Here is a 12,250-nt window from a genome sequence, read left to right as displayed (position 1 = left end):
TGAATCCAATAATAATTATAGAGAAATTTGGTTAAAGATTGACCTTTTTCACTACATTCTTCACTATATCGAGTTTATTGATATCCGTCATCATAAAATCGATAGTGTTGCACATGGTGTCCGAAATAATGTTTGATACTTTTGCTCCAATTACTCTCCAGCCCTCTTAAAGTTGGCGTTAATCATCTATACTATATGTTATACACCTATCTCTTAAACTACATTATCCATCAAACGATATATGTATGGTGCATCATGATAGTCTATAATTGCATCAATAGATTTATAAAATAACACTTTTCTATTACAGCATAGTAAAAAGTTGATAATGCTCATCCGTGTACGTCATGTCCACCATCACACATCAACGTAACCTCATATAAGCTCTATTGCTTCTTGCATGTTAGGATCCAAGTCTTAATCTCCTCCACTTGTTCATCTAAATATGAACCAGTAATTTCATATGTAGTCGGAGATTGAATACTAAAACTAAATTTTTGGATGCTGGACACCATGCTATGTTTGCTACATTAAGAGAATATGATTAAAATGAAAAAAAAAATAACAATACTTTCACCGATTGATTTCTTCTCTTTTGTATTCTTCACTATATCGAGTTTACCGATATCCGTTATCATCAAATCGATAGTGTGTTGCGCATGGTGTCCAGAATAAAGTTTGATACTTTTCTCCAATAACTCTCCAACCCTCTTAAAGTTGGCACCATTATCTGTAATCACCTACACTATATGTTATGCACCTATCTCTTGAATTACACTATCCATCAAACGATAGTTGTATCAATAGATTTATAAAATATCACCTTTCTATTGCAGCATTGTAGAAAGTTAATAATACTCATCCGTGTAGGTCTTGTCCACCCATTACACAATGTAACCTCATATAAGCTCAATTGCTTCTTGCATGATAGGATCCAAGTCTTGATCTCCTCCACTTGTTCATCTACATACAGTCAGAGGCTAAATACCAAGACAAGATTTTTGGATGTTGGCCACCATGCTACGATAGTATGTGTTGTTTGTTGTATTAGGAGGAATATGATTAAAATGAAAAAATTTTAGTAATACTTTGACTGATTTCTCTTTTGTATTCTTTACTATATCAAGTTTATCAATATCCGTCATCATCAAATCGATAATGTGTTGCACATGGTGTCCAAAATAATGTTTGATACTTTTGCTCCAATAACTCTCCAGCCCTTTTAAAGTTGGCGTCATTATATGTAATCACCTACACTATATGTTCTGCACTTATCTCTAGAACTACATTATCCATCAAACGATATATGTATGGTGCATCATGATAGTCTGTAATTGCATCAATAGATTATGAAATATCGCCTTTCTATTACAGCATAATAAAAAATTGATAATGTTCTTCCGTGTAGGTCCTGTCCACCCATCACACATCAACGTAACCTCATACAAGTTCTATTGCTTCTTGTATGATAGGATCCAAGTCTTGATATGCAGTCAGATATTAAATACTAGGACCAGATTTTTTAATGTTGGACATCATGCTATGATAGTATGTATTGTTTGCTACATTAGGGGGAATATGATTAAAATGAAAAAAAATAGCAATACTTTGATATTTCTTCTCTTTTATATATGCATCATCAATCCTAGTTTGTTTGCTAGCTTGATCTGTGGATCAATATCAACTGCACGTCTTCGTCCTATAAAAGGAAAAAAATAGCCAATACCACCTTGTGTTGAAGTAATATGAACACTTACACTCCTTCTCAATGGTGATGCAGTAGTTGAGCCACTCCCACCAACACCTAAGTCACTTCTATGTCGCATTAAATAAGATCCTCCATATTGCAATCTTTCTAATTGTCCAAAAGTTTCTCAAAAAGTTCATTGTGCAATGAAAGAGGAACTTGATGACAAAAATGCATTAAAGTATAAACAACAATGACACATGAACTTGTTGATAGCCGAGGCTCTAAAACCTAATCTATGATGAATTTAAAGGTCATGGTGAAGTTCCAAATGATGAAGATTTTTTAGCACCTCTCAATGCCTCTCGAACTTAATATGAATATGAGCAAAATATACGACAGAAATGGCTCATGGAAGTGGCTCAACTACTGCATCAACATTGGGAAGGAGTGCAAGTGTTCGTATTACTTCAACACAAGGTGGTAATGGTCGGTTTTTTTCCTTCTATAAGATCAAGACATCCCAGACCAAGATAGCGAACGGACTAGGATTGATAATGCATATACAAAAGAGAAGAAATCAATCAGTCAGAGTATTGCTGATTTTTTTTATTTTAATCATATTCCCCCTAATGCAGCAAACAACACATACTACCATATCATGATATCCAACATCTAAAAAACTGGTAGGTATTCAATCTTCGACTGCATATGAAATTGCTGGTCCATATTTAGATAAACAAATGGAGGTGATCAGACTTGGATCTATCATGCAAGAAGCAATAGAACTTATATGGGATTACGTTGATGTGTGAAGCATGGACAGGACCTATACGGATGAGCATTATCAACTTTCTACTATGTTACAATAGAAAGATGTTATTTTATAAATCTATCGATGCAACTACAAACTATCATGATGAACCCTGCATATATCGTTTGATGGATAATGTAGTTCAAAAGATAAGTGCAGAACATATAGTGTAGGTGATTACAGATAATGGTATCAACTTTAAGAGGGTTAGAGAGTTATTGAAGCAAAAGTATTAAACATTATTTTTGACACTATGTGCAGCACACTATCAATTTGATGATAGCGGATATCGGTAAACTCGATATAGTGAAGAAGGTAGTGAAAAAAGATTAGTCTTTAACAAAATTCCTCTAAAATTATCATAGGATTCATAAATTAATGAGGAAATTTATTAATAAGGAGATTATGCAACTAGAAGCGACTAGATTTGCCACTAACTTTCACTTATTAAAATCATTGAATCAGAAAAAAGTGGATTGAAAGTCATATCCTCTTCTGAGATTTGGGAAACCTCTCAATAATCTAATATGACCGAAGGTAAGGAAGTGCAAAAAATTATTATATCGGTTAAATTTTGGGACTATATCATAGATATTCTTATAGTTTGTTCTATGAAAAGACGATAGGGACAAGTAGCCACAAATGGACAATGTTTACCGTCTAATTCATGAAACAAAAGAGGAAATTAAAAGACGTCTACAATCACCAACCAAGTATTAAGATTGCATTAGCAGACACACTACAAGATGGGACAACCAAATGGGAAATATATTCATTTGGCAGGTATGCATTTTTTAATTATAATTTTTTTTTTAATATTGTTATTAATAATTATATATGTTTAATAATTGTAGGTTATTATCTCAATTCGGCATATCAAAAACGTTATAATCTTGGTACAAATGATGATCTATTAGTGGCCCTTAGAAATGTAATATCAAGACTATAAATAAATAGAGAATCAATTGTTGAGACTATTAATGAAAGGCGATTATTTCGAGAGGCATATAGTTCTTTTAGCGATCCTATTAATGAAAGTCAAATTTGGAGCTATTTCGAGAGGATCAGCTCCAAATTTAAAAATTATTATCGTATGAATTCTCTCACAAACGTCTTCAAGTGGTTGTGAAAGAAATTAGTCAACTTTCTCAATCATTCATACAAAAGTACAAAATTGTCTTTCTTATCGTCGCTTGAAGAAGATGGTATACGTTTATTATAATATGCGTCTTCAACTAATAGCAATAACAGAAGAGAAGAAAAAACAAGAGTCTGGTGATGTAGACTCATTTAATATTGGATTTGTCCAAACTGAGAATGATCAAATTATGGATTGGTGGAGCATTGTTGAGGCTGAAAATCCATTACTTGATGAAGCAAGAGACCCACCACGACCATCTCAATTTCTTACTCAACAAATTGAAAAAAAAACAAGATAGAGAAGATATCGGTGAGGAAGAAGATAATGAAGCTTTTGATCAAGAATTTTGATTTTCTGGATCTCAGTCTAAACCTTCTCAAACATCCCAACCCCAAACTCAACTAAAGTCTATTGATAAAGGTAAAAGCAAAGGCAAAGACCCTGTAATTTTTACTACAAAGAAAGAAAAAAAGGCAAACCTCCTATTTTTACAAGAAGGGGTCAATTAAGAATTAGTGAAAATCCACTCGATACAATTGATGAGCAAGAACATGATGACAGTGATGAAACATTATCACCTTTTGACACTGTAGTCCGACAAGAAGTTCAAAATAAGGATAGTGATGTTAATAGTCGTGCGAGTACTCATGGAAGTGATAATAGTGGTGATGCATCTAGTGGTAAAAATTATGTTTCCCCTACTCCAGCACCGGAGCCATGGATATGTGAGACAGATTACACACATGCAACTGAAGATTATGATCATGGAAATAGAATTATTCAATATCAACTTCGAAATAAGGGTGATACAAAAGAAAGATCATAATTATCAAGATATGCATGAGTATAGCTGAGATTGATTTTGGTCGAAGTTCATCATACTCGTCTTATTATAACTCTGATGCATCATATGGCGATCCATCATACCAGAGCTCGGAGACGTATGTTTATTTTTATACTTATCCTGTGCCTATACCCATTCCAATTTCAGTGGTGTTAGTTCAAATCCAACTTTTAGTGATGAATCAAGACACATGGACATGTAGAGAAATCAATATCAATATTGCATGTCATGGGATGATTATTTAATCTAGACATTGGAGAATAATGGAACTGATATAAACAGAATATTACAAGAACTAATGTTTCCAACTGATTCATGTCATTCCTTTTGGTATTAGTAAGGTAACATATTATGATATATTAATTTTAATTCAAATTATTGATAGATCAATTTTCTTTAAAGAAAACTATATTTAATTGTTTTTTCTAACAATAGTTGTTCAATAATTGAAAAATGAATATACAACTTATTTTTAAATTATACACAATAAACATATTTATCTAATGATTACTATATATAAATAAAAAAATACCAAAGTCATATAGCATGCACAATATGATACCGAAATCGTATCGTTCCGGTCTGAAATCAAAACCTCGGCATGGGTCGAGATTTTAAACCTTGATTCTTAGTCACCTATTTTGATGACCTTCTACAATAAGACACATGATGCTCATCTCAAAGATATTCACCATGTTCTTTAGATATTTAGTATTAAAAAAAAAACTACAATTTGAAGAAGTGCTCCTTGTGACCCCAAGTTCTCTTTCTTAGGATTAATATTTCTTACGAGGGCATTTCTACAAATTTATAGAAAATTAGAGCAATAGCATTATCTAAACATCTTACTAATTTAAAGCTTTCATAACTATGCAATCTTCTTAGGGCTTCATTAAGAACTTTAGTAGCATTTTAACAAACTTGGATAAGAAAGGGTGTTATAATTGTCTATGTCTACCTTAGTCATCTTTCAAGAAATTAAGCAAAGAGAGTAAGGCCCTTGATCTTGCCCAGAAGCTGAGTAGATGGCCACCAGAAAGCAACGCTGAGGTGGCCCTTCGTCTTCACTGATGCTCTCGCGCTCCTGCAACCACAAGTCGTTAGTGCCAAGTCGGGAGGGAGCTCCCGGCGACGGCCCTCCAACGCTCAAGTTACACACCGGCAAGCAAAGAAAACAAAGGAAGCAATAAAGAAGAGAATAGTGGCTCCCGAAGACCTTTTTGCGTACCTCCGCGAGGGGGGCTGCTCCTCTCCTTATATAAGGCTTCGGCGAGTAGACTACACGCATCCCGATCGGATGCGTATTCCCAAACTTTCCCCAAAAGCTAACATTGAGAAAGGATCCCTGACATCTTACCATAACGGGGCAAGCGTATCTCTGCCACAGCGGCGGGATCTTCTAACATACGATCCTCTGTCCTTCCTCGCCGTAAGTCGGCGAAACTGACTTCCAAAAGGATATTCTATCCATACGCACCATTAATCGGCAGGACTGACTCCCAGAAGGATGTTGGCATGTACCCCCGTCTTATTTGTCGGCTGTCGGTCTGGCCGGATTCCCCTTGATCGAGCCGACCGGCCTATTCTTTGGCCTCATGCGCCTATGTCCTGGCCAATCGGCGTGAATGTCTTTTGCCTCGCTGGACTCCAACTTGATTGGTCCGATCGGCCTCTCCTTTGGCCTCATGCGCCTATGTCTTAGCCGCTCGGCGTGCAGTCCCTTGCCTCGGTGTGTTGTAGGCTTGGCCAACCCCCTCCGAACTCTTCTGATCGGACAGGGACGAGGGGTCTTCTGACCGGTTAGTCTCTCGGTTGACCACCCCTTGACTTTGACGTCTACCAAAGCGCTGAACTTCCTTGGAGGTGGGCCCTCCTGGGTCATCACCGGATCAGCCCTTATTCTTAAACATCTTAAACATGGTTGACTGGTTGAATTCCTAAGAATATAAATTTGTCCAAAAAAAAAAATAAATAAATAACCTAATGAGGATAACGAGCCCATCCATAAACTGAGTCTTGTAGCCACATTACACACAATGAGCACACCGGTGGTAGAATTTGCTCGACTCAAGGATGTATATGACTATAAGATAACTTTTCAAAATGTTCAAGATTTAGATTGATTTTTTTATCAAAAAGATTACTTATTTAAGGTCACACGTATATGGATTCCTACAATTTTACTTAGATTTTTTCTCATCTGGAAAATATAAGCAAGTTATCTTGTTGAACAATTTAGGAAGGATTAGACTATCATCTTTATTTTGGATAGATTTATTGGTCCTTATTGATAAGATGTTGTTTGGATTGTATGATAGTCACATATGTTACAGACAAAGACAACTATGTGAAACATGAGCTTCTAGACACCGTTGTTGATTCCCACAAGCCTTTCAAAGATGTCAGCATGGACTTTGTTTTTGGTCTTACCCAAATTAACTGAAGCTATGACTCCATTTAGTGGCAGTCGATAGATTTATAAAGATGTCACATTTCATTTCATTTTGTGAAACAAGACCAACAATGTGTCTCATATACTCAAGTTATTCTTTAGAAAGGTTGTTAGAGTCATGGGCTTCCTGCATGTATAGGAATGTAAATTTTGTTCATTATTGTTAGAAAATCATCTAAAAATTATTTGAAACCCAACACAGGTTCGTGTCTACTTTCCATCAACAAACTAATGAATAGATCGAGGTTCTCAATTGCAATCTGGAAAATATGCTTAGGTGTCTAGCAGGTGAAAAATTAAAATTTTGAGGTTCTCTTTTTTCACTTGCTGAATTTACTTATAGCAATTCAGTAAACCATCTAGTAGTCAAAGTTCATTTGAAGTGTGTATAGATTTGTGTTTGATCTGATTCGCCAACCTATCACTTCCCATTCATTTGAAACATCTAAGAGGTTTATTGAGTGTATCAGAGACACCAATGTTAAGAGAAGATTGCACTAAGTAATAGAACTCAAGCTAATGTTCATTATAAATTTAAGAAGTACAACATAGGCAACCATGCAACAACTTCAGACAGCTTCATATTGTTCCTCTAATCTCTTTAAAATTGTGATAGATTAGTTAACGCAGACGTAATCGACTTACATGCTACTTCACACATTAGTCCAATTTCTAAGCATTCCTTCTTGTTTCTTAGTTTGCCAACAGTTCATGCTTCCACATTGTTAGTTCCTGAACTCCCATCCACAACATAGCTTACTCCTTAGATTGAGTGCATTACATCCTCACAGTGATCGCTCCTCATGGAAGTCTCCAAAGATACTAAGCGTATTACAATCATTATACGGATATATAGTATGTTCATGGAATAGTTAAATAAATGGGTTTAACTGAGAAGAGGTTGCATTGACCAAGAGAGCTACTAATACTCTCTATCAATCAATAAATAATCTCCTGCTCCACACTAAATGAAGAAGAGATGGACGAGGTGTTTAACATAAATGATGATAGATCACATGCAACAGTAGGGTTTTTCTCCTAACCTGCAACAAATCTAGGCAGTGAGGAAATGAAGTTGGTTACATTGGTCAAGTTTGTTTAAATCAATTTAGTTGAAAAAAAATTACAACTTATTTTATCCTTTACATTCATGATTTGACAAGCTCTCAATCAATTTAGTCCATTTTCTAGAGGTATTAAACTTATTTCTAGGTTGTATTCTGTTTAAATAGCATTCTATATGCATTAGCAAAAAATGTGTGTTCTAGATACACAGATAATGTGGGTCTCACAACCTGGACTAATATAATGTTCAGTAAATGCAACCGACTGCATCTACCTCATTCATTGTCTAAAGAGAATCGAATAAATACCTTAACCCCCTACTTATTTGTAGCTTTAATCTTGGGTGCCAATGCAAAAATTCTTCATTTGTGCCAAGTAATACTAGCTTAACTAATAAAATGACAATACCATATGAAATCAAGTTTAAACAGAATCACTATAACTCAACAAATTGGTAAAGGCTAGTTGAGAAGAGATTGGTTTTAAGAATTCAAAATGTGTCTGTTGCATAACTGAGTCGGCCAAGTTGGTTGAGTAGTCCAGGTACTTATCCAAATCGGCAAATTGACTAAAGTGAAACCAAGCTTCAGGCTTGTTAGATGAACAAAAGCAAAACATTCTGTTATGCAACAAAATAGAGAAGATTGTAAATTTCAATATTAACTACCTGGCTAAGAAGCTTTGGTTTGTCAAGGGTGGAAAATAGAATTTCATGAATCATGGCAAACCTACTTCCATGCCTGTAAATTGGATGTTCAATAGTCAGTTTCTATGCATGAAAGATAGGGCATAATTGCTAAATTTTCATACTGGTTTCCATATTGCATAAAGTTTACAGATGCAGGGACTAGGAATCATGAATGTGTACCACTCCTCCAAATCCTAGTCACTCCTGTAGTAGTTTCGAGTTTATGGATTTGATGTATAGGAAAACTCTAAATTACTCTTTAGGATACAGTGGCACCTAAAATTGTCAAATTAATTAAAAGAATACAAGTCACTAAGATTCTGCAAGTTGCAGAAATAAAGCAGAATATTTATCACCGCCGTATAAAAAGAACATAAACCCCATTTTCTCATTTATTTCACATGATTGAGAGTCCAGTCCAACCATGTCCTAATGTAGAAATGAAACAAAGTCCTCTCATGATTATGCACAAAGTTCCTTCTTGATAATGGAAGATATATAGATGGACTCTCATTAAATGTACACATGCTAGCTGGTGTATGTTACTTGTAGAGAGAAACAATCCATATTATAATTACTTAACTACAATGGCATCAGATAAACACATCTAAATGTGATGAGCTTACAAAGTCAACCAAAAGGAGAACGAACTAGCAGGAAAGTATACGCAAGCATCATCAAACTAGAAGTATCATTTATTACAATGTGTTTTAGCATGAAGTTCCAAACCATTGACCCACATTGTAAAAACTATTTGAGAGTAGAACACACCTTGATGAAAAAGCATCTCCAAACTCAGTTTCATCATCAGAGCCCTCAATGTTCTCTATTGCATCCAAATTTTGTTCCTCTAGCTTTGAGCAAGGTTCAAAGTAAATTTCACGTGTCATCATTAATTATAAAGGCAAAAATAATATGTCAGTAGTTAGGAATGGAAAATTATCAGCAGTAAAGTTATGGCTATCATTTGTGCTTCAATGGTCAAACTCTTCATCAACACACTTCATACGATTTGGGGACACCAACACTCAAGTTTGATAGAAAAACCCTTAATGATTACATGTAAAAAGTTTATAAACAATTGTGTCAGACAGCTAGATCTATATTCATAGCTAACATTCATATAGGAGATGAAGTAACACAGTGCTTACGACAGCTTTGACCAAGATTTAAGATCTCATTACAGTTTTGAGTTTTGGTGGCTGGGTAAAACGAGATTGTTTTGGTGATTGATACTGTATTATGTAGGGGTACAAGTTGGTGTCAAATAGAAACCATCATGATGAGGAGGAGAAAGAGGAAGAAGTTAAAGAGGAATAGTAAGAAAAAAGATGAACAGAAGTAATGATCACTCGTGACCAACAAGACTAATCTTCAGCCTTTCCCACATTGATCTCGGGCATCCAAACAATGTTCCCCTGTTGAGATTGCTGCTGAAAAGCACACTCCGACATGGTTATGCCATGTGTTGATGCACCCCATTGAGATTTCATATTTCAACAGGGTTTCAGTGCCAGCTCATGCATAGAAAAGTTCATCTGCCCAATATGAGCAAGGCAAAAATGAGATTTAAAACCTTATATTTATCAAATATCAATACTTCATTAGTTCAGTTTTGAAAATCACCTCCTCATTTTTACAAATACATAATCAAGTTTTTAGCAACTAGTATTCCACAGCAAAATTTTTACAACTAAAGATGGGCCCTCATTGCACCTTTTAAATATTGTGAAACAGACAAACATAGTTGAAAAAAATGGAGGCAACCAGAAAGATATGATTGGCAGCTTGCCTTCTAATTCAGCTATTGTCTATACAATTTAAAAATAAGTTTGTGCAATTATACTGACAGAATTAAAGGCCTAAATCCAATGTTTCTCTAAGTGCACCAAATATTGCAAATAGACTACTCATTTGGTGGGGAAAAAAATGCAATCCTGAGAAATAATCCCCTTTAGAAGCTACAATTTAGCTAGTTGTCATCTTATAAACTCATTGAGAGGGAAACTGAGTTCTATTTGTAACGATTTGGATGATATGAAATGTATTATTCAGCTTTAGGAAAATATTGGGCATATCAATAAATATTCATAGAGACAATCAATAGTAAATAAAAAATGATGAGGATTAGTGAGGATGAACAATGATTATTCATCAACAGTCATAAATTTATACCAATTGCAATAGACAAGTACAGGTGGAGCAGTGAATCACAACGGAGACTATCTAACTCATTATATATCTCATACAAAATCCTAATCACAGATCAATAATCGATGAGGAACCAAGGAAATATTATTAAAATAGAATATGATTTACTTATAAAAGAAGCAATCACAGGTACACAGTACCTTCTGGAAACGGACATAGAAAACAGGCCTCTTCTCTGGGTCCTTGGCTTCTGCAAGAATTTTTTGATGTATCAAAACATCTTCGGCTCTATCAACATTCAAGTCCAGCTTATAGCTGCATGTAACCAGATAATTCAATTGCAAATCTCGAATCAGAGTATTCCCAGCTAGAAACTTTTGAAACGAGAGTGAAGGAAAAAAATATTAAAAAAATACAAAATCTTCCATCATAATCTTCAAGCAAACCACGAAATCCAAGATCTCCTACCAGAGTTTCGCACTAATATAGAATAAGATGATCCTTAGGCACATTGATCATAGCTAGGCAATGAAACAGGAATATTAGAAAGCACCAAATTTCTAACGACCAAGATAGATAAACAACTCGTGATCAAGAAAACCTGCAAAAACCAACCAAACAGAAAGCGGGAACCGACTTCACCCCGGAAACCTTCAACAAAACCAGAAACCTACTCAAGAATAATAGAACGACAGAGATCACCTGGGCGGCAACCGGCTAAAGTGCCCATCGAACAATTCCTTGAAGTGGGGATTCGACCGAACCTCCTCGTTTCCGCTCTCCATGAGCCTCTTGTATATTTCATTCTTTATGTCGTACGCCGCCTGCCCTCCAGACACACGCGGCGGCGAGGAGCTCTCCCCGACCTCCTCGATCGGCTCCGCCGCTCTGGCACCCATGGCCTACCCTCCCCACCGATCTGATTCAAGAGCGCCGCCGCGTCTCCATCGATCGCGGCCAACCTCGAAGCCAGTCCGCAGCTACGATTTCGAAGGCGAGATTGGAAACGAAAGGAGGATCGACGTGGTGGTATTATCCGGCAAGGCGGTGCGAGGGGAAAAGGGAAGGAATGCGGCAGGGGCAGAAGGGTCTTTTCCGGAAGTTGATAGGAGTGGGGAAAAAGGCGCAACGCTCCGACCGAGCAGAACGATTCGGGGCGGAAAGCAACGTAGGTAGAAGTTGGCAGTAGCTGTTGAGGCAAAAATAAAGTTGAATTAAATTCGGAAATTAAAGGCGAGCGGATCGGGTAGACCCGTCAGGATCTCGCCACGCGGACCATAAAAGAGCGTCTCTGGCAGGCTACGGTCAATTCCCCAACGGACACAAAAATTCGGGCCCCGCACGTTGGCAATAATGGAGTTTTACGAGGGGCCCACTCCCTTGCTAATCAGTTGAGCTCACTTGGGCC

The 12,250-nt window shown here is 36.3% G+C and overlaps 1 protein-coding gene across 12 annotated transcripts in view; it reads right to left on the bottom strand.

Annotated features, from left to right (window-relative positions):
* The window catches only part of LOC122006927 (serine/threonine-protein kinase STY46-like), a 56,998-nt gene extending 44,963 nt beyond the window's left edge, over positions 1-12,035 (bottom strand). For 4 of the 12 annotated variants that reach the window (XR_006118797.1, XR_006118799.1, XR_006118798.1 and 1 more), the window contains exons 1-4: positions 11,545-12,034; positions 11,043-11,157; positions 9,463-9,545; positions 8,671-8,743 (exon numbers count right to left, since the gene is read on the bottom strand). Coding sequence is in view for 8 of the 12 variants with exons in the window: in XM_042562630.1 (XP_042418564.1) it covers positions 8,671-8,743; positions 9,463-9,545; positions 11,043-11,157; positions 11,545-11,741 (468 nt within the window). In the remaining 4 variants the exon portion in view is untranslated. Of the gene's footprint in view, positions 1-8,670; positions 8,744-9,462; positions 9,546-11,042; positions 11,158-11,544 lie in introns of all 12 variants that reach the window. The other 8 variants (XM_042562626.1, XM_042562628.1, XM_042562625.1 and 5 more) reach the window with 5 other exon arrangements.
* Between the last annotated feature and the right edge of the window lie 215 nt (positions 12,036-12,250).

This window comes from Zingiber officinale, chromosome 7B (genome assembly GCF_018446385.1).
Source record: "Zingiber officinale cultivar Zhangliang chromosome 7B, Zo_v1.1, whole genome shotgun sequence".
Taxonomy (NCBI): Eukaryota; Viridiplantae; Streptophyta; class Magnoliopsida; order Zingiberales; family Zingiberaceae; genus Zingiber; species Zingiber officinale.
The sequence above is the reverse complement of the archived record's forward strand: the minus strand, read 5'-3'. Positions and strand labels throughout refer to the sequence as shown.